Consider the following 24,290-nt stretch of genomic DNA (forward strand, 5'->3'; position numbering starts at 1 on the left):
CAATATACAATTCTTCCACTGGGAATTGTAATCTATTAACATTAGGTTTCAGTTGCTAAGCAACACGGCAGGCAAAGATTAGTGTATTCTATCAACAGGACAAATGGCTTAAGTACAACAGTGTAATCGGTTTAAAACCTCAAGCATTAATATACCATTCAATTAATGTGATTTGGTCACGTCAGTGTATATCAAGGATTTTACAAAAAACTCTGAACACAGCTCAGCCAATCAGATTTTAGAAGCTGTTTTATAATGTTTTTTTTATTTTCTTTTTCCCCCTTACATTTTCCACAACATGGACAAAACTGCTTGGGAGCTTGGTCATCATACCTGAATCATTTATATTCCTGCCCCTTTTGCTGAATCTTTTACCGCTCATTTATGGCTCTACACTTAAATAAAATTCCTGTCTGTTTTCTCACTATCTGACCTGGTCTTTTCACAGCCTTTATGTCCCCATATTTGGCAACCAAGTTTAAAATAGAATAAAATGGTACTATAAGTGGTACACATGTAGACTATACATTCATTTATCGTCAGTAACAGCTTTATCCTGGTCAGAGTTCACTGGATCTGGAGCCTATACTGGAAACACTGGGCGTGAGAGGGGAATACACTCTGTTTGAGATCCATTGCAAGGCACCACGCACACATACACACACATATACACACCCACACCTAGGGGCAATTTAGCATAGCAAATATTGACAAAATCTCTATCTTATAATGAATCATAACTGTATACTGAATGACTTTCAATAGGGGAACTAATGCTGCCTTTAGCCAGACAGCCCACATCTCTGTGTTAAAATGTTTTTAAAATGTTGATGAAATGTATTCAGACTGCAAGCAGATTGGTAGTAACTGCTGCTGCTGTAGTATAAATCACAGTTTATGGCTGTGTTTAAAAGAAAAGAAAAGAAAAGAAAAGAAAAAGGTAGGGGGTGGGGGGGACATGTTGAATAAAAAATGATTTCCAACTCTCTGTTGTTCTCTCTGTTACACAGACACATGCACGCACACACTGATCACCATGGTAACGCCTACCCTGGGTGTGTTGCCATGAGTCACCTGCCAAGTGGGGAGCAATAGTTAATTTTCACATCAGAGAGAGAGAGAGAGAGAGAGAGAGAGAGAGAGAGAGAGAGAGAGAGAGACTATAAAGAATTATAATATAGGGAATCAGGGGAATCAATTTAGTGCTCACATATGAAAAATTTTGGAGTTAACATTTTAGATATTACTACACCTATACCTTCAAAAATAATTTAAGGTCCACTGATGTCCCTTCAGTTTGCATGTTCTCCCCGTGCTGCGGGGGTTTCCTCCCCAAGTCCAAAGTCATACATGGTAGGCTGACTGGCATGTCCAAAGTGTCTGTAGTGTATGAATGGGTGTGTGAATGTGTATGTGATTGTGCCCTGCGATGGATTGGCATCCCGTCCAGGGTGTACCCCGCCTTGTGCCCGATGCTTCCTAGGATAGGCTCCAGGTTCCCCACGACCCTGAAAAGGATTAAGCGGTATAGAAGATGGATGGATGGATGCATGGATGATGTCCCTTCAAAGCTTTATTCTAAAACTTAATTAAAGGGACACTACGTGCACCTTCGTCATAACTGTAAAATTTAAAAGATATGTCATTAAAGTGTGATGTCTAGTATTAGAATGAAATTGGTGTACTATTTTCTTCATTTTGTGTCACCCCAAGTTGGAACAGAGTTGACTAGTTTTATTAAAACCAAGAGAATGAGGTCAGTTGGGGAGAAGGCACCAGAAGACTATAAAATATGACAAACTGCTACTTTAATACTCTAACCTCTACTGTCCCTCTAGGATTTTGTGCTTTTGCGATTGCAGAAATGAACACAAATCAATGGAACTCTGCAATATTCTCAGCAGCTTACAAATGTTTTTAATTACCACAGATTTTCCGCAGATTTTGGTCAAGATGCATCATGTGACGTCATCACAACACACATTCAGCCAAAGCCAGCTTCGATTCATGTGCGTCGAATACGAGTACAGCTAAAACGTCTCATTTACCAACAAACATCACTGCGAAAACAATTTCGTGCAATTGCAATTTCGGCAATACAAGTAGGTTTCCTGCAACAACAACAAAATAAAGCACAAAAAACTCCACATACTGCATCACAAATTTTGAAGGGAAAAAAAATGCAGTAAAATCAAGCATTTTTGGCAATCACAAAAAACTCAATCCACGAAAAAAACCCTTGAAATCCTGTACGGACTGGCCATCTAGCTCTATTAGCACTATTAATTAAGTATTTAGTATGTACTTTTCATTTGGACAAGCAGATTGATGCCTCTCTTCTTGCTCAGTGTGATTTCCGATACAACATTCCTCATGGACCGATTACCTGCTGACTTCACAAACTGCAGCTGAATGCCAGCACTGCCTAGCAACATAAAACTGCACCGCTCCATCCTGCATCTTGTTGTACACTAGTTTTAGCTGTAGGGATCAGTGGAGGAGTGTGGCCTGGCCTTCATCCAACCATGAAAGGCAGGGTCACGCACAGCCAAGCCAAGAAACAACAGGGCTCAGTGGCTCTCTCCAAACAACACACTGCTTCAATGCAGTTTACATCCTGCAGAACACTGTGTATTAGTGTAGTGATGCTGAAGATCGAAGTGTACTTCATTTAAGGGAAGGGATACCTTAAAAATGCATTTTATAGAGGTTTACGTGCTATTCATAATTTAGAAGATATGAAGATAAAGGTGAAGGTAAAATGTAACCTGCTCACATTTGCTCTTCATCCGTTTAACCCACATAAAGCAGAGAGTTGTTTAAATGTGACTATAGTAACTACACTTATTTCATCTATGAATAATAACACCATGGTAATAATCCGATTTCTCTATGCAAACTAAACTGTGACAGAGAGGGAAGGACGCACTTCTGTAATCCACATTCAACTCGATCAGAAGCCCCTCTGAAACCGACAGCTCAGTATGTGAGAAGGTGGAGTTTCTTTTTCAGGCGTCATAGTGCATCATCCGTCTCAGAGACTAATACGGTCATGCCTATCACTCCACAGTGTCATTTCATCTCACGTTAAGAGCAGCTTATTCACATTCACACATGCTTGATTGACATTCATGGTTCGGTGGCTCAAAATATAGTATTTCATATTTAATTTTTAACAAAAGGACTCAATGGGTTTATCCTACCAGGATAGAAATAGATTTAGCAAACTTTACTACTTTACTGAAGGCTTTGTATATGGTATCAATTTCTATAATGTCATGTGACCAATGATATGCTCATGCAAAAAAATCATTTCTTTCCACAGCTAATAATAAGAATGAATTGAGGACACAGTGTAAAATGTGAAAGACTGTATTAGCCAGCTGTGGATTGGGGTCATGTTTCTGCTCAACTACCCTGAGGAGACTACATTTCCAAAACACATGGCTCAGCACAATAAAAACTTCTTGAACAAAGACCCAAGGAACTCGTCAGGTTTAAAATGAATGCAGAAACACACCACATGCAAATGTGATACTTGAGCTAGAGTCAGCATTTTCTCAAAAACATGCCCTCACTCACTTTCACTTTTATAGCTTCTCTTGACGATTGCAGCAGTTGCAGCCCAACCATCATGCTCTTTCATACCACTTATCCTACACAAGGTTGCAGCTGTCTTAACATTCCTGTCTTTCTGCTTCTTCTCTGAGTATGTTCGATCATCAGGAATAAGAAAGCAGTTAATGTAGCCACGTTCCATTTATATGTTCCAAGAGTACTAATTAAACTGGCTGACTGACATTCATCTTAGACTACGAAAAAAACAAAACAAAATGATTGTAGCCGAGTGAGATGTCGCCATGTCATTCATTTAAGAAAACATAAAGGTTATAGGATAGAGTGAACCCCTCCAGCCATAAGAAAGCAATAATGTAGTTATATATAATGTGGAAGAAAAAATCAGGAATTGCTGTCTCTATTTATCTTTCTCTCCAAGCTCTGGGTGGTGCTGATGTCAAGGAGGGTGATGTCATCTGAAATCTGCCAAGACCACTGCAGCATTCTCTGCATGTTCTTTTCTTTCTTTCCTTATTCACCTTATACTTATGCCACTGTATTCTCTTAGATTGTCTTCCCTCATTCCCTCCTCTTACTGACTGATAATAGCTTCCTGCAGTCTTGTGTCTTATCTGTAATAGGTACAGAATGACCGGTAAACATCAGCACGTCAACGCTGTCCCTGCTACTTCACCACTGCATGTCATCCTGCACTGACTGTGGTAATGCGATTAAGAGCAGTGCTCATCTGCTGGGCTAAATAAAGAGACCCACAGGACAGAGTTCTGAGGATCGATAACACGAACACATCAGCTGCAGCAGCACAAGACCTCTCAGCTCATCCAAACTTTCTGCTGACCCAGCACACAGCACAGCACATTGACAATATCACATGATCCATGCTTCAGTCAATCAGCTTCTCATGGGAATGTTTGTCGTTGTCATGCTTTTAGGCTGTCAGGCCTAGAAATTACATCTGGAAGCTCACGTCTCATTGGATGAGCTTCTAACAGTGTTACAGAGATACCCTAATGATTGGCACTTGGATACTGTAGATCTTTTTCCTAAGAATTGCTGATGTAAAATGCACTGTGCTCATCACAGACTCTTATTCACAATACTGTGTGCTCTTATCTTTTACACACTTAGTACTGTAAACATTTGTATACTGTAATGATTTATAAAAGGGTTCCCTTTTGAGTCTGGTTCCTCTCAAGGTTTCTTCCTCATATTGTCTCAGGCAGTGTTTCTTTACCACTATCACCTCTGGCTTGCTCATTAGAGATCGAAATTTACATCCAGATTTCTAAAGCTTTTTGTTTAAAGTTTTGTTTATTGTTAAAAGTGCTGGACAGATTTTGAATCTGTGAGAAATTGGAATGGGAATAAAGAGAAAGGGCTTAGAAGAGCAAGAAGCAGTTCCCTGCCCCAGAAAAGTTAAAGAGCATGTAGATACCCTAAGCAACAATAAGTCTCAAACCTTCTCCGTAAGAGCCACCTTTTTGTAGTACCTTTCCAGCCACAGCACTGTGGACTGATATACAATAGATCCTATTGAGACCTGGTCATTTTGTGCACCTTGTGCCTAGATTGTATCAGGATCTAAACAACAAGCATTTACACTAAAGGTCCCCCTTGTGCCACTAAAACAGTTTTGACCTGGCGAGACATGGACTCAACAAGACCTCTGAAGGTGTGCTGTGGTATCTGACACCAAGATATTAGCAGCAGATCCTTTAAGTCCTATAAGTTGCGAGGTGGGGCCTCCATGGATCAGACTGATTTGTCCACCACATCCCAAAGATGCTTGATCAGACTGTGATCTGTTTAATTTGGAGGCTGAATCAACACCTTGAACTCTTTTGCATGTTCCTCAAACCATTCCTGAACAATGCAGTGTCACAGGGCACATTATCTCATTATAAAGGTCACTGCCATTAGGGAACACTGATACCATGAAGGGGTGTACTTGGTCTGCAACAATGTTTAGGTAGGTGGTACGCGCCAAAGAAACATCCACATGAATGCAAGGTTTCCCAGCAGAACATTGCCCAGAGCATCGGTCTGCATCCGCCAGCTGGCTTTCTTCCCATAGTGCATCCTGATGCTATTTCTTCCCAAGGTAAGCGATGCACAGGCACCTGGCCATCCACATGATGTAAAAGAAAATGCGATTCATCAGACCAGGCCACCTTCTTCCATTATGCCCCTTACTGCCTAATATATTTCACCCCTTGACAGGTGCCATAGTAACGAGATAATCAATGTCATTCACTTCACCAGTCAGTGGTTTTAATGTTATGGCTGATCAGTGTAACTAACTTCCTGTTTCACTTTTCTAGGTGTTCTACGAGGTTGCTGCATCAAACTTCCATTCCTCACCTTTGTAACTAAATACCTTTCATATTACTGTACTTACTAAATAATTAACTGAGTAGTAAGCTGGGACATTAAGGGTTTAAATGGGCTTTGGGTGTGTTTACACCATCATCAACATTTATATTATACTTATTGTAACTACAATAAGTTATTTTAACATACTGTAATTTGTAATGTATTACTATGCTGTACGCTTAAAGTGTTTTTGTACTCACATGAAGCCCATTAAGAATATTATTTCCTTTAGGCATATGTGACAGGGATCCAATTAAATCAGTAAACCTCTCCTGATACTCAATGCACTTGAAACCACCAGTTGAAAACCGGGCCCTAGAGCACATTATTATAAAATTTATTAAGAAAAGTACACTGAAAATTTCCTTGAAGAAACCTATAAATATGGTGTAGAGATTTGATAAATACCACGCTAAGACAGAGTTTAAGTGTGGACCCCTATGCTAATTTTGGTCTTGTAAATCAGATTGTTGATTCCAAATGATGAAAAGAAGAGCAGCACGCACCAGTCTACGGATCTCCCTCTCACACTCCTTCTTGATGCGGTTGATCTCCTCTTGGTGGAGATGGTACACACTGCGGATCTCGGCGGCTTTGATCTTGTCGGCCTGCAGGGCTACATTCAGCGCCTCCTCCATCTGCCGCTTCACCCCCTTCAGCTCAGTGATCTCCAGCTGCAGGCGTGAGCGCTCGGCCTCGAAGCCCCGACGTGCCTCTTCCTTCACCTCCACCATCAGAGCCGACTTCACCTGCACATAGTGAGTAGTCACTGATGTTATTTTTACTTCCATTTAAATCGAAGCGGTGTTATGAGAATGTGCTTGTATATTGTGGCTCTACTGATAACAATTTTAATTTTAATCATGTCCATTTTCAGGAATCTTTCGATTCTGGGTTTAGCCTGAAATTGTAAATATTTGTTTAAGTACATGTAAATATCACAAGAACTGCTTTATTCCAACATTTTTATTGTTTAACAAATGCAATTATGATCCTAATACAAAGTGAAATTCTTTTCATGTTAATGATTAACACGATTAATATTGACTCAAATAGTACAATCCTCTACGTGTTATACATCATCATACCTAATGCTTTCAATCAGTCTTTGAGTGTTTTTTACTGAAGAAAGATGGAGTGTTTGAAAAATAAAAATGACAAACTGTAGTAGTTTTTTCTTTTTCTTTCCAAAACTCTGAGACGTGAGAAGGTAGGGTGCACAAACTTTTGGATTCCACTGTAATCAAAGCTTAACTCGTCAGCACTGTTCAGTTCCCCATCACATTAAGCATTAATTATTAAGTCCATAATTAGTTGACTTTGGTGTGCTAAATCTAGAACCCACTTAAAAGTCAGTGTATGAGTCATGATGCAGGTCTGCAAATGTTTTCTCTAAGATCTCCTCCAGTTCTTCACCTTGTCAGTAGAGCCATCTCGGAGTGCATTCACGAGGGCCTGCAGTCTCTGAATCTCTCCGTCTTTGATTTTAATCACCCGTAGCAGCTCGGACTCGTGCTGGCGCAGCAGTGTCTCCCGAACAGAGTGCAGCTCGCGCAACTTCTCCTCGTGTAGCTTGGCCCGCAGCTCGCTCACCACCGCCGCAGACTTGTGCTGCTCATGACGCACCTCCTGCATCTTCTCCCTCTCCAGCTTACTCACCTGTGATGGCGGAAAGAGGAGAAAGAGGGTTAAACATGTACAGTAAGTGTTAAACTTGGCCACTTTTGTTTCAGGTATTCTACAATCCAATAAGTAAATAAGTAAAGTAAACACATTAAAAGTAAATACATCCTGAAAGGAGAAACTGATTTAATTCATTAGCAGCTGAGTACAGCAGAATAAAAGTTTTTGTGCACCACTGCGTACTGTTCAATTTAAATTAATATTGTGGCAATGACTGTTATAAGTGCCGGTGGATGTAAAATCACATAAGAAAATCCTTAACTTTGGATGGCAAAATAATAATAAGAAAAAATCAGTACAGGTACAGTGGCACAAATGTTTGTTATGTTTAGAATCTGTAGCTTGAATACACCAAGTAAGGATAACAAAGTAAATATATGTGTACAGTATACGCATATTACAGCAATTGATGTTTCCAGTTCATTATCAACATCTTAAATTTATTCTCAAATCTGCAAGAATATATTATTTAGGTTTCTGTCACGTATCAAGAAACTCTGGACTCCACTTCCCATCAGCCACTGCACTGCACTAGCTGTCACATGACCACCTGCACCTGACTCACGTTTGGTTAATGAGCACTCGTGTGTGTATATATAGTCTTTGTCTGCACTGTTTGGTTGTCTTTCGTTGTCCTGGACTCTCGTTGTTCATGTCTTGGTGGTTTACCAAGTTGTGTTCGTGTCTTTGTTTCTTAGTACGTTTGTTTCAATAAATGTCATTATCTGCACTTGCTTCTGGCTCAACCTCGATTCGTGACAGTTTCTTGTTGGTCAATGTGGACTCACTGTTAGTCATGGATGCAATTAGGAGCAAGGTGTTAATTAATATAAATGATTGTTTAAGCTAGTAAGTGATCATTATTTTCATAATATCAATTAAAAATGGTGAATAATGCTGAAATTGAGTTAGTTCTAACTAATAATGCAAATAATATTAGGAAATGAGAACAACATTGCAGTGGTGGCCCAACAGTTAAGGCTTTGTGTTGTTGATAGAAGGTCAGGGGTTCAAGCCCAGCACCACCAAGCTGCCACTGTTGTGCCCTTGAGCCTCTCTGCTTCAGGTGCACCATATCATGGCTGACCCTGCACGCTGAACCCAACTTCCCAATAAATTGGGATATGCGAAAAAAGAATTTCACTGTGCTGTAACGTATATGTGCCAAATAAAGGTTTCTTCTTCTTCTTCCTCCTCTAACAATAAAATCGCTCATCTAAACCAGTGGTTTTCAAAGTGGGGGCCAGCAGGGAGAGCCTCAACAATTTGGTGTGAAAAAAAAATTCTCATTCTCAGACCACCACACACACACACACACACACAATAATTCCTAATGTAATGTAATGTAAAGATGTAAGATGTAATTATTAATAATAAAAAAAGGGGGATATATTCAGAAGTCTGTATTTTTAATGTGTTTTAAAGACATCTTGCAAAAGGGGGGCCTCGGTCAAATGTTAATGCCATTTGGGGGGCCTTGCCCTGGAAAAGTTTGGGAACCCCTGATCTAAACCATAGTGTGACATATGACAAGACCTATCAGTCATCCAACACCTAGCTCTTGTCCACATGGGACACATAAATCCCACAAAATCTGCAGAGCTACTGTGTGTGTGTTTTAAAGCAGCTATACAGAGTAATTGGGGTTTGCATGATTTGTAGCTGAGTAAGAAAATGGAACTCTCCATAGAGAGAGCAGAACCCCAGGCCGAGCTATCCTCAGTCTAAGCCTTTAGAGGGGACAGAGTCATCCATCAGATTAATTAAGGTCAGAAGGAAAAAACATAGTCAATGTGAAGACAATAACTGTGTTTACAGTAGAGCAGTTAAGCAAATGTAATGTATTCAGTGAGTGTATACTGTGTACTCTTGTATTTAGGGCAAAACTCTGGGTGCAGGATTACATGATTATGGTGCCGTTTAACTTTTATAACTCTTAAACATCTAATAAAACATGCGCATTACTATTCCAAAAATGTTTACTTTTTTTCATTTGACAAGGCTGCATTTTGCTCCAAAACAGTAATAGTGAACAGTAACAGTGTTAAAAGTAATGGGACTTATTTAATGGGGTTGTATTTTCAATGTGACCTCATCAGTAAATATAAAAATATCACAGATTTTATTTTTATGAGATTAAATTATTATTGTTTTAAATTCTCCCTTCATTTTCTTCCTCCCATGCCATTTTCTATGTGCTATATATAGTATTTATTATTATTATTTATTAATGTTTTATTTATGAGAAATATGCACATATTGTTGTGAAGGACACTTTACCTGTGTTTAAAATGACTTTTAATCATTCCATATTTGTAAGTGTAATATCAGTAGTACACAAATGGAACCCCAATCATGGAATCTTGAAAAGGGTTCATGGTGAGTCAAATAACTGGTAACTGGCTAGTGACATGTGAAGACAGTAAGGATAATAATAAAAATGGAAGCTATAGAACATTATAAAAACTAATACTGAAATACTCTTACCAGACCAAAAGGTTCCTCTGTCCTGCAAGTTCCAAAACTAGATTCCAGTCAAAGTGCACTATGTAATCAACTTTCCTTTCCAATGAAACATCGCCTCCACTCCACAAGCTATAACTGGAGTCATGCTGAGGGTGACATGCGCCTCATTTATCGCTACCATACATGTTGAGCATTGTTTATTCAGGCCTGAAACAGCAGAGGCATCTCCACCATCTCCAGCTCCTGTCAGCGAGAACACAATAGCTCTGCTCAGTCTGACTGTCTGGTTTGACAGCAGCACATCCTTAAAACTGTGAGCTTTGTGCTTTCATTACTGTGCAGTTGGACTGTTTTTCTGCTGCAGCTCATTATTTCACACTGACATAGGCAAGATGAAGTGTAACATACTCAGTGTGGGATCTCTGGATTCAAGCTAAAGTCACTGCTGCTAAAGTAAATATTTATCCTGAGACTCGCTGTAGGATTCTCTGTTACAGTATAACAAACAGCATGTTTCCAGAGAAATATTTTACAAACAGGAAGCAAATCTTCAAAAGGCTGAGAAAAGAATGGTTTTGCGCTTTCATCAATTGCAGTTGTGTGAATATTCTGGAGAGACTTTTCCAGTTGCAGAAATATTGCATTTCCAGTTACAGAAATATTGCAAGGGTGTCATTTGCATTTTCTGAATGGTTATCTGTTCCACCTTTCTAACAGGGGTTTACTCAAAACCTATTTTTTTTTTTTTTGGGGGGGGGGGGGGGGGGGGACATGCTACATAGCCTCTTTAAGGGTTTCCCCAGAATGAACTTATAAGCTTGGTAAATGGATCCCACTTTTCTAAGTGTGTTGAGGATACAATGACTGCATCGTTGTTAAAAAAAAAAAAAAAGTGTATTGATCATGTCCTCATTTTATACACGCCCAGAAACTAAAGATCTATAATCCTTGAATGATCTTCAGTTTGTCCTATTGGTAGAACACAGAGGATCTATGTAAAACCCTATAACAGTTACCTACATGAAGGTATGAAGAGTGTTGATCATTTTCTAGGAGTCTAGATATCCCAACAGTTCCATTTCTGCCAAACAAAGCAAACATTCTGAATATCTTATGCAAAAATGTAATTGTACATAATCAGGTGGGTGAAAATCTTACTATACTCTGTAGTTAACACTAGCAAACAACCAAGTGACAGTCATTTTCTATATGATTGTATGAAACAGAGCTGTGATAAAGGTGACACTGCAAGCAACACTGAAATAACTGGACTGAGATTTTGTCAATTCTGTGCAAATTAGGTATATAAGCAATAATTCCAAATGATTGGCTTCACTGAATTCTTTGCATAAATCCCATGTCCCGTCCCCTGGAAACACACCAACATTAGTTCCCCACTCAGTTTAGCTCCCATTCAACTCCATTTGAATGAGTCTTTCACTGATGAGATTAAGTGATTTAAGATCAATGCAAAAGAAGGTTTTGCTTTTTGGTGAAAATCAGCACCTCTATCCTGAGGCGTTGACCTTGGAGACTCCTTCCATAAATGTTAAGTACTTGTCTCCTTACAGAAATCTTTACAATATCGATTTGTTTAATAACCGCATGCTTACTCCAACCCCCCACATCTGTTTATTATTACTGTTATTAGCAGTGGTATAATGCATCTTAATCATTGCTATAAAATCAGAGTGTGTAATAATTAACGTTAATTGTGCCTTAAATCTTTTTTAATCTCTAAATTGTTTTATGTTGCAATGAAATAATGATTGTCTTTCCATTGCGTTTTTATTAGGCTTTATATCAAGCTATCATGAGGCTAGAGTGATGGTGGTGTATCCAGGCTCTTACTGATAAACACTTTTCCTTGTGTTCACTTGTTTTCGATTTGTTTGCCAGATAGTTATTGGAAATAATGCACAATCTGCTGCATTAAACATATTCTCTGTCGCTCTCTCTCTCACACACACTTACACACAGTGGGATCCAAATTTAGATTTTAAACTGAACCGTATACAGTCCATATACTAGATGTAAATAAGAGGAAATGAAGCTGAAATTCTGATCCTGTTGTCTCATATTCCTCTTTAGATCTCAAACACAAATGTCGTCAATGTATAGTGAAAAAAATAGAATCGGCCTTGCTTTTCCAATACTTTTGGAGGGACCTGTATTTCCTCAGGAGTAGCATACTGTATAATCCAGCACTGTCCATATTGTGTAGCCATGTGTTCATGTACACACAACACATGTAAACACACTGTGCACATGTACACAGAGCATAAAATAAATGTATGCATGACAGAGCATGGGGTAAAAGGAAGGCTCCATAGACATTCTTACTGCCTCACATCACACACAGACACACACACAAAAAGAACAAGCATTGCTATGACAATACTGTGCCTTTTCCCCCCATAATAATAAACACAGTATACTGATATTGGAAAGCTCTCAGCTGGCACAGCAGGGGAAACTAAGCTGATCCTGACTTGTTGCCAGATTTTCTACAGGAATCTGATTAAAGAAGCTTCAAAAAAGATCCACAGATACATGCATGGCTGTAGCCTTTCCAATATTACTCCCTATCAACACTGACATGAATATTCATGAATGTATTACATATTTAAATATTTATAATAATAAAAAAAACAGTGAATGAAAATGAGTTGTTTGCATATGAATCAGTTGCTCAGAGCTGTTCACCATGACATCCAATATTTTAAATGGTGCACTGGCATTTCAGCATTGAAAATATCACCGCTCCAAAGATCAGGTGATGTATTATACAACATTTATATTCGCTATATCTCAAACTTTCTGTGGATTAATAATCATGTAACTTCAGGGATTGACCACTGATCACAACGTGGCTGAACACCCATCCATTGCAGGACACCATGCACAGTCTGTCATTTACACCTAGGAGCAATTTAGCATAGAAATTCCACCCCCTGCAATGTTTTTGGGAAAAGTGGAAGAAACCGGAGAACTAAAAAACCATGAAGAATATGAGCTCTAACTAGGGAACCATATGATGTGAAGCAGCAACGCTAACCACTACACCACCATGCCACCCACTGAAATAATTTTTTTTAGCAGTAATTTCCCCAGATCATCATCTCATTGGTCTCAGTCTTTCTAACTTTCTGGATTAATACTTTGCTAAGCCATTAAGAAATATTTTTTCTAACTATTGTAAAGTTTTAAGAAATATTGTTTTACTTCCGAGTGAAAATATGCGTACTGGTTACAATTTTCCAAAAAATGATTTATGGATATTAATATTCTTAATTTAGTAATGCAAACTATATGCAAACTATATATGGTATATATATAACTGCTGTATTTTAATAGAATATGTACTGGTTCTACCTATTTGGTCAATTCACTAGATTTTAGATCTATTAGGCCCATTAGACTAAGAGATACTAGATCTGTTTGGCCTATAAACATAAGGGACCTTCACCATAAAAGACCATCAGCCTCCTGTAGGACATCCTGAAATTCCATTAAATAACCATCAAATACAGATAGACCCATATGAAAAACACAAAAGAACTATAAATCAACAATCAATTACTAGCAGAAAGCTGCAATGGTTTCCTTAACTTTTCTTTTTTTCAGCAGTTTTTTTTTTCCACTTGTTTTTTTTTTTTTTTTTAAACCCCATCTGAACCAAATAATGAAATGTGTGTATTCAGCATATAGATCAGTGACTTAATAAATCATTGGTATCATAAACAAGGCACAGTTCAATTCCATGATGAAGATGAAAGAACATTTATACAAAGTTCTGCCCACCTTATTCTTTTCCTGCTGCAGTTCAATCTGGATGTCTGTAAGTTTGGCCCTCAGCTCCTCATTGGCTGCCTGCAGGGCTGCCATGGCGTCCGACCGCTCCCCTTTTCCTCGCCCACTGGGTGACTTCTTAGCCATGGTGGGTGGCTCTCCACAGGCCACACCCTTCCCAGGGATGACCTGAGGTTGTGAAGGATCCCGGTATGATTTTGTTCAGTGTTCAGCTACATCTTCCCACCCACCTGCAGATCACAGATAAAGACATGACACACTCAACATGGAAGGCAAGCTCGAAGAGAATTTAGATCATGTAGGTCTTACATGTGATCTTACAAACTTTCCAAAAACTGTCTTTTATTATTCAGGATGCTTGGAGAAAAAAACAAACAAACAGATTTTCCACTTCAGTTTCTTTGAAGTAGCCCTTGTACTTGGGGCACTAAGCTCTACTTTTCTTTTCCAAAGAATTTAAATTCACTTCAGCAAGAGAGGCTCAGAGTGGTGAGAGGGGCAACCTTTGCAGAATAGCTTTGGAAGCAGACCAGAGAAGTTTAAATCGAACAACTCTTCTCACACTATTCGATTCATATGGTTTTGCGAAACAACATTGAATCCTTCCTCACTTGGCTGCTAAACCTCTCTACACACATCCTCCTTTTTTATTACATGGCTCTCAGTCATGCATTAATATTCACCAGGGGATAAAGCTGGGCTTAGAACTAGCTTAGACTGGGATTTCTCTCCTGCACACTAGCAAATTCATTTACATATAGTTTAATAAAGAAAGATCATAAAAGATTTGAATTACTGTTGTTTATAATTACACCCTTTAATAGTTTGGGGACGTTAGACTTTTTCTCGGTAATGCTTTTTCAGTGATTTTCAATAACTACAGAGAGAAAAGTAATCATGCCTGGGGAAAAACGTGAAATAAAATATACTGGCAGTATGATATGGGGACAACGTGCCACACTGAAAAAAATAACAGGTCTTGCAGTGAGTTATTAAAATTCCGCAAGGCTTGATTATTGTAATTATAATTATAGCCGTGCCACAGAGTATGGTTACGGCTGTGATTGGACAGTCCTTGCGTTTCAGTGTGTCACTACTGCAACACTGATGAAAGTGAAATGCAATACAACTATGCAATACAATTACGTTCTCCTCTGACACAAAGTCATCATTTAATTCTTAAACAAGTTAAATCTTTTACAGATTCTTTTTCATGAAAGAGATCAAGCGGCATGAGTGCAATGCAATGAAGCTTTTGCTTTTCGGTGTCCTCCTGTAGTAAATTGAAAATCAATACCTTCCATGTATTGTGGTTTTACCCCCAGGGGTGACTGATTTTCTGGCACAGCACCACAATGCTGTGCAAATGATATTTGCAGAGAAAAGATGCAGTACAGTCTGTAATAGAAAGGCCCCTGATAAGACAACCTGGACCCAACCGAGCTGCTCTGGGGGAAATTGGATCAAAACCTTGGAATGAGAGAGAGAAGAGTTCAACCAGCTCCATAAACCTTAAGGACAGTCTGCAAGAGTCATTGTGGAGAATCTTTGAGAAATATCTGGAAAACTGACTTTATAAAGAAAGTATGTTATAGCTACAGTAGGTAGGTTTTTTAAATAAATGCATTGTTTAATTGTTTTTTAGTTCACATTAGAAATATTAACATGCCATATACAGTGGGGTCCAAAAGTCAGTGAGCTCTAGTGAAAATGCTAATTTGCAATCTTTTCTAACTTAATGCAACAATTTTAATTACAAATTATATAATTGTCAGTAAAGTAACTTGAGTGAAAAGTAGAATCTTGGAAATATTTACATGAATTTCAGTTTCATAGCATTTGGCACGTCTCCGTTTTGCTTTAATGACAGTGTGCACTCGAGCTGGCATGGACTCCGCAAATTGTGCAAAAACGTATGATCCATTTCAGGTCAAATCCATCTGCGTGTCATCTGAACACATGCTTCAATAGAAGAGATTAGGTGTAATGAAAATCTGACATTTGTACAAAGCATTTAACATGGTCAATATCACAAATACTGTATGCTTACATTTAAATAGGGGCCTAGAAATAGTGAAGAATCTTGAATATGAGATATTCAGTATACTGAACATTTGATTTCTTTGTTTGAAATATTTCAGAATTCTGTTTATTTTAAATGAAAAAAAAAAAAAATTCCCAGATCCCAGATCTTCATTGTGGTCTCAGACTTTTGGACCCCACTTTAGATCTGAATAGACATTTTTAGCCAAAAATATGATTAATTATTGCAAACAAAACAAAACAAAAACGCTTATTTATAAAGACATTTTGAAAAAATACAAAACCCCTAAGCATTTGACATTCTAGTATTATATGCTCCATAAAACTAAAAAATTTACTAACATTACACATTAGCACACGTCCACTCATTATTATAGCGCTCTTGACTTTTTATAGAACAAGTGCAATATTACTGCACATGAGAAACTACTCAAAGGCCTCAGATTTCATTGCACTATTATTTTTTTATCCTGATGCATGCAGTAATAAAACACTTTAATGTCGGTGACCCCATTAGAACCATTACAAACATTAGCTTGGAAAAAATATTATTGAAACTAAAACTGTTCACTAATTGCCTAAGCGGCTTAACGGAAGAGCCTCATTACAATCAAATCTAGTGAACATGTCAGTGGGTGTAACTTTAAAGCATTTCAATCCAGTCTGTGTCATGAGTGGGTTTTCACTGTTAGCATCCAACACCATAAAATTGCCACTCCTTTGCTGTAATAGAAGGTGAGAGAGACTGAGACATATGCTCTCTCTGTGGTTGAGAGCTGGAAAGGATATCGAGGATATGTCACATTTACAGAGCTGCAGCTCTCGCCAGTTCAGTAATTACCCTTTACTCGTCCAGTAAAATTTTGAATAATGTAGAAGGAAGGCACATGGCAAACCAAATTCTTTTTTTTTTTTTTTTTTTTTAGAGACATAGCAGAGAGAGGTATAAGTGTAAGAATAGAAGTGTGTGCCCTGATGTGTTCAGGAGGAGGCTTTTTGGGTGTTTTTGAAATTAATTTATCACTTTACCATGTTAATGTTGTTGAGAATTAAGATAAAAACAACAATAACTAAATAAAAATTCACCCATTCACTCAAAATGTATATGAAATGCACACTATATGCCCAAAAGTATGTGCCCATTCCAACACCATTGTTATTAACACAGAGTTGGTCTTCTCTTGCTGTCAATAATAAGCTCTACTCTTTGAGAAGGCTTTCAAGAGTTTAAAGCATGGCTATGGGGATTTGTGCTCATTCATCCGAGAGACCATTAGTACGTTCAGGCACTATCTAGTGAGAAGGCCTGGTCGGCATTCTAATTTATCCCAAAGATGTTCAGTGGGGTTGAGATCAGGGTTCTGTGCAGGCTGCTCGAGTACTTCCACTCCAACTTTGGTTAACCATGTCCTCATAGATCTTGCTTTGTTCACAGGGACATTGTCCTTCTGGAACAGGTTGAGGCCTCGTACGTCCACTAAGGGAAACTGCAATGCAACAGCATACAAAACATTCTAAATAATAGTGTGACACCAACTTTGTAGCAGTAGTTTGGGGAAGAACCACATATGGTGGTGTCTGCATACTTTTGGCCATATAGTGTAATACCAGTTAAACTAAAATGTCAAAATTAATCAGATATAATCTTTACCTTGGCTGTAACAGTGCAGGATTTGAGATGCATGTATATGCAGGTCAGTGGACATAATCTTTTAAAGCTACAGTAAATACTAGTTATACAGTGCACTATATAGGTAGTAGACAACTATATCTGATTCAATTTTCACCGTTATAGTGCTAGCTTTCGTAATGCTGGTACATGGAGTGCTCCCTGCTGGATACACCTGATACAATCCAGACCTGTCTCGCTTTCTAATCTGAAAAGATGTGCTAATGTTAAGGTTGCAAGGTTGCAGAATCATGCTATCATAAAACTTTTGTTAAGATTAGTAAGCTCTGTCTACTACTTTTTCTAGTTTCATGTTGGACTAATATAATGCTAGCTGAAACCATTATATCTGAAGAATCCCACCAAAGTCACTCAAGTGAGCACAGTTAGACCACAGCACCACAATGCTGTGCAAATGATATCTGCAAAGAAAAGATGCAGTACAGTCTGTAATAGAAAGGCCCCTGATCACACAACTTAGACCCAACTGATCTGATCTGGAGGAAGTTGGAATGAGAGAGAGAAGAGTTCAACCAGCTCCATAAACCTTTGGGACAGCCTGCATGGGTCATGGTGGAAAATTGTTTTTTAGTTCATGTCAGAAATATAACTAGTGAAAACGCAAACATTTTAATTACAAATTATATTATTGACATTAATTTCAGTTTTATAGCATTTGGTATGTCCCCTTTTTGCTTTAATGTTTATTGGCACCCTTTTAGTCAATACTTTATGCTACCCTACTTTGCCAAGATAACAGCTCTGAGTCTTCTCCTATAATGCCTGATGAGGTTGGAGAATACATGGCACACAGAGAATATGTCAGTGTGTGCTCGAGCTGGCATGGACTCCACAAATTTGCGCAAACTCTTATGATCCCTTTTTAGATCAAATTCACAAAGAACACATGTTTCAGTAAATGAAATTAGGCATAAGAAAATCTGACCTTTTGTACAAAGCAGTTAGCATAGTCAATATTACAAATACAGACAAATACAATTACAAGCTAAACAAATACAGACTAAACCAAACAATAAACAAATTATGTAAATATGGCTAAATCATCAATCAAACCATCAATCCGTATTCCATACCACTTATCCTACACAGAATCACAGGGGTGACAAGGCGGGGACACCCTGGACAGGGTGCCAACCCATTACAGGGCCCGGTCGCACACACACTCACACACCACTAACAAATTTCGAAAAGCCAATCAACCTACAGTGCATGACTTTGGACAGGGAGAGAAACGGCAGTACCTGGAGGAAACCCCCAAAGCACAGGGAGAACATGTAAGCTCTGCGCGCATAAGGCGGTGATGGGATTCGAACCCACATTCCCCTAAGCCACCGTGCCCCCATGACAAACTACTAAGATTTAAACTAAATCCAAATAAGCCCAATAATAAATAAATCCAAATAATTAATAACAGAATTAATTACTCTTTTCATACAGAAATTAAATGTCAGCTCTTTGTTTATTCAACAGATTCACACATAAAAATGTAAACAATTTCTGTATAAATTTGGATATTTGACATTTTCTATGTATGAAATACAACCCATGTATGCTCTTTGGAAAGGCTTTAAAGCCCATGTGCTGAGTTACTGAAAGTGGCATGCTTTTAAAACATATGCAGGAAATCTGAGACATTAAATTTATCTCACTTGTTGGAAAATGGATGTTGATACATGGGCTTAATAATCCAAATGCTAAATGCGGGTGTATGCCAGCATGTGTGCTTTTATGTTTGAGCAGGATCTATTTTGCTCTGTGACAAACTCACAGCAGTAAGTGAATTTAGTACAATGCTTCAATGCCACCACTTTAATTCAGAACTCACCATTTCTTGGCCTGGCCACCCTTCACCAGGGTCTTCTTGTAGTTTCAGCATTTCTGCATCAATCCACAGTATGATTAATTATATGTTTTAACAGTGTGTGTTTGGTATTGGTTAGTACTGAACAATGCGAACCATAGTTAATAATTACTATACCCCGGTGCTGTTGTATAATTTCTTAGCTCACTCATAGGGCATTGCGTGGCTAATAATAAACAGATGGGGGGGGGGTATTTAACAAACATATAGTTGTAGATATGAAGAGATTTTCTGTTGTTTATGTAACGAATGACTGTTTATAACAGCTATAATGTAAGCAATAACAGGAACTAACGTGTCTCTCAGACATTCCACTTCATTAAATGTAACTATAAAACAGTTAAAAAACAGATAAGCATAAATAAATTAAACACTGAAATTGTTGGAAAATCACTGTGGTATGAGTGGAATAACACTCTTTGGACCATGCTGTTATACCTTGTGGTTTTAATCGTAGCACAGCACACATCGATGTGTATATTATCTTAGTATAATAGCACAATTCATTAACTATAATGCTCTCCTTAATACGTCATAATTTCTATAGTAATAACCTAAACAGGGTCTTGAATGCCAGACTCCCCACATACACAGATAAAAAAAAACGTGTAATTGTTCAGATGGTGAAGTTTTATGTGAGGAGACTTTTATTTAGCATTTTTGGAAGGAGTCTCCAGTGTTAGTGCTTTGTAAATGTGAGAGGTAAAGCTGTAACTTTAAGGTTTCGGACACAGGAGAGTCTTCAGGACAGAGGACTACAAGCTACTGTGCATTGCTTTGTCTCATTAATATCAAGAAAGAGAAGAAAAAAAAGAGAGGCTGGTGAAGCCGTTTTACATACTACTGCTTACTCTTTTTCAGGGTCACGGGGAACCTGGAGCCTATCCCAGGGAGCATCGGGCACAAGGTGGGGTACACCCTGGACAGGGTGCCAGTCCATCGCAGTGCACAATCACATACACACTCACACACCCATTCATACTCTACGGACACTTTAGACACGCCAATCAGCCTACCGTGCATGTCTTTGGACTGGGGAAGGAAACCGGAGTACCCGGAGGAAACCCCCGCAGCACGGGGAGAACATGCAAACTCCACACACACATGGCCCCCAACCCTGGAGGTGTGAGGCAAACGTGCTAACCACTTAGCCACCGTGCGCACCGTGGAAGTATCACGATATTATATATTGTATATATTACATATTGTATATATAATATAATATAATATAATATATATTATATATATATATATATATATATATATTATTATATATTATATATATATATATAATATATATTATATATATATATATAAAATATATATTATATATATATATATATATTATATATATATATATATATATATATATATATATATATATATATATATATATATATATATATATATAGGAAAATAAAACACTGCAGGACTGGTCGTATCAAAGCACCTCAACGTTGATTAGTTTCCTAAAACAGCATACTCCATTATGTTCATATGGACACTGAACTATAAGCACATAGGATTTTTTAATTCTCAAAAAAAGACGGATGAATTGGTCTTCCTATGTGAACAAAAATGTTCAGAATAACAGGCCTGCTGCATATTTTGTCTTTAATGGGGAAAAAAGGAACAGTATTTAGAGGATCATATTTTGGTCAGAATAAAGGTAATCCCTCTAACAGCTCAGTGGGGGAAAAGTCAAAACAAACAACACTGGATAAAAATAGCCTTGTAACACAATCTGCTCAGATTGGTCTGACTCTGTCTTGCTTAAATACACGTAACTTCTTTTCTTTCAACCCAGAAACCATGACAGCCCATAAGGACTGCTTTTGAAAACAAAAGCATGAGCTACATTTTAACGAGCCATGAGTACACTGCTAGACCGCTCGACTCACCTCAGTAATGTTCATACTGTTTAAAAAACTTAATCCCAACAGAAAGCATAGCAACCATTGTTTAATTAAAGAAAATTTTTCTCATTTCTGAAATTGCATCTATGCACAAAATCAATGCCCCATGTCAACAACAGATAATGTACTGAAGGTCATTTTTTGCAGACACATTAACCCTGGTAATGGATTAAACACAGCCACTGGGGGGTTGCTATTGAATTCTTTCCTTACTTTGCATTGAGAATGCTGTTTGTGTCTAAAATATCAATTCCTCTGCATCTCTTTGTGAATTTGAGCGTCTGAGTTAGTACAGCATGAGGAAGCACTTCTACATGATCTCAAAACAAATGTAATATTTATTTTCTTTAAAACTTACAGTATGTGGTGAGAATACATATTTAAACTATATTTGCCATATATAATAAAATCCAGTATGTCATGCTTTTTGCATTGTATTTTGTATCAGACCGAAACCTTCATTGCAGACTGAATGTATTTCAGAATTAAAGTTTCTTGGTCACCCAACTCATGAGTTTCTGTCTTCCCTGAAGCACAACCCATATTTCAAACTGAAAGATTTAAAGTCCAATAAATAATCTAATCTAATCTACATGTGACAGTTCCCTAAGCAGTAGTGCTGAGAGATTCTGAAAACCACAGCTGTGAACTCTCTAGTCAAGCACAAACCCAGACAGTTTCCCTGCTCTGAGATTGAATTAGAGGATGTTGTAGATCGTAAATATGTAACTGAATGTGACAAAAACAAACAAAAAAAACACATAATAATTAAATAGTGTGCCTCGCACCTCCAGGGTTGGGGGTTCAAATCCTGCATTATGTGCGCTTAGTTTGCATGTTCTCCCCATGTTTTGGGGATTTCCTCCGGATACTCTGGTTTCCTCCCCCAGTCCAAACACATGTGTTGTAGGTTGATTGACATGTACAAATTGTCCATAGTATGTAAATGTGTGTGCAATTGTGCACTGTGATGGATTGACACTCGCTTGTGCCCCGCCTTGTGCCCCGAGTTCCCTAGGATAGGCTCCAGGCTCCTCCACAAGCCTGTGTAGGATAAGCGGTATGGAAAATGGATGGAAAAAATAACCAAATAAAGTGAATTATGCTGTCTGTAATAGAAAAGGAAAGTAATAAAAAAATGTAAAATGCAATAAATGTCACTCTCAGTAAGATTCACCTATAGTGATTGTGTGGAGGGGAAAAAATTCTGCAGTTTTTCCTTTTTTCCCCCCCAAATGCAGTTCAATATCCAAGACATGTTCTGTGTCTGATGTATCCTCCTTCAGTTTTGCCTTGGAGCTAATATTTAAGAGAAGCCTGTAGCCTCCAGGGTATTATCTTGCAAATATCCATGTTGTGCCATCATATTAGAGATTGTAATAACTTTAACATAAGACATTGTATTCATTCATTCATTTGTTTATTTTCTGTAACTACCTAAATCCTGGTCAGAGTCATGGTGGATCTGAAGTCTATCCCGAGAACAGTGCTTGTGAGGCGGGAATAAACCATGCACAGTATTGCATCTTGCACACAAATCTGTGGTTTTAAGATGATGGTTCAACTTGAACTCAATTCAACATGACATTTTAAAGGCAGACTAATTTGGAGGTGAATTAGAAGTTCTAAGTTGTTCAAATAATGTTACACATCCAATTAGATTTGTAACTAGAATTTTTTTTTAATATGACCTTATTTTATTTTATCAAGTATTTGTATGCACCTCCACCCTGTGGTCTCCTCTTGCGTTTACTTACTTTACTAGGATAATTCCTTTTAATGTAAATGCAAGGTGTTTTTTTTTTTTGTTTGTTTGTTTTTAATAAAATGAGTTAACATGTAGGACGGGAAAAAGAAGTATACTCCACACTAGTGTTAATTTTGTAATGAAAACTATGAAGAAAAATGTTCGTTGATGACCTCTTTTTTCCATGACTAAGATGAGATGACACCAACATCATTAATCACTAACTTTGATTATATCAACATTCAATATTGTTGACAAAAAAAGATTAAAATATAATTTAAAAAATAATAACTTTACCAAAATCTCTCTTAATATTCAAACACAAAATAGACTTTTTTCAATTTCTTTTTTTTTTCCATGCATAAAAGCAAGTTGTGCACATAAGTGTATTCAGCTTGTGGTTGTGCAATGTTGACTTTGCTGGTTGGCCATAATACCTGCAGGCTGCAGCCAATAGGAACACTTCTCTATCAGTGTCGACCTTACAGCACCAATCAGACCACCTCAGGAAAAATAACAGGTCTTAACAGAGCCGAAAATCTTAACAGAAACAGTTACTGTAACAGATGCGATAGTAGAAACTCTGATATGGATAAAGCTGCATGCATGTACCTCCAAGTTTAATCTATTTAGATTGGGCAGGATGAAAAAAAACTATATTAAATTAACTTAGAGCACCTGGTAAAAAGCTAGGAGTGAGACGGCAGAAGGTTGTGATATGGAAGATAGGGAGGAATGAACAGTGTTTGTTTTGTGCCACACATAATTCATGAATGTTCCTGTCTTGATACTCAAGAAAGCATATTGTTTGGAGAGATATCAAATAAGTGTAATATTATTATGTATTATACAGGTATTTATATTTATATATTTATATTATTGTTACACATATTGACACCAAAAGAAATAAACTCCCCAACTAGAATCCCCTCAGTCTCGGCCATTTCCACCATTGGCTAGACCATCCATCCATTTTCTGTACCACTTATCCTATACAGGGTCGTGGGCCTGAAACCTATCCCAGGGAACTCAAGGCACGAGGCAGGCGGACACCCAGGATGGGGACCAGCCTATCGTAGGGCACAATCGCACACACACTCACATACCTATTCACACACT

The 24,290-nt window shown here is 37.9% G+C and overlaps 1 protein-coding gene across 3 annotated transcripts in view; it reads right to left on the reverse strand.

Moving 5' to 3' along the window:
* jakmip3 (Janus kinase and microtubule interacting protein 3) overlaps positions 1 to 24,290 on the reverse strand; it is a 57,788-nt gene that overhangs the window by 26,049 nt on the left and 7,449 nt on the right. For all 3 annotated transcript variants that reach the window (XM_053685233.1, XM_017482722.3, XM_017482719.3), the window contains exons 2-4: positions 13,906 to 14,144; positions 7,369 to 7,611; positions 6,459 to 6,701 (exon numbers count right to left, since the gene is read on the reverse strand). In XM_053685233.1, the coding sequence (XP_053541208.1) occupies positions 6,459 to 6,701; positions 7,369 to 7,611; positions 13,906 to 14,040 (621 nt within the window). In that variant the 5' untranslated portion in view covers positions 14,041 to 14,144. The remainder of the gene's footprint in view (positions 1 to 6,458; positions 6,702 to 7,368; positions 7,612 to 13,905; positions 14,145 to 24,290) is intronic.

Source organism: Ictalurus punctatus, chromosome 13 (assembly GCF_001660625.3).
Source record: "Ictalurus punctatus breed USDA103 chromosome 13, Coco_2.0, whole genome shotgun sequence".
In the NCBI taxonomy this organism is placed as follows: Eukaryota; Metazoa; Chordata; class Actinopteri; order Siluriformes; family Ictaluridae; genus Ictalurus; species Ictalurus punctatus.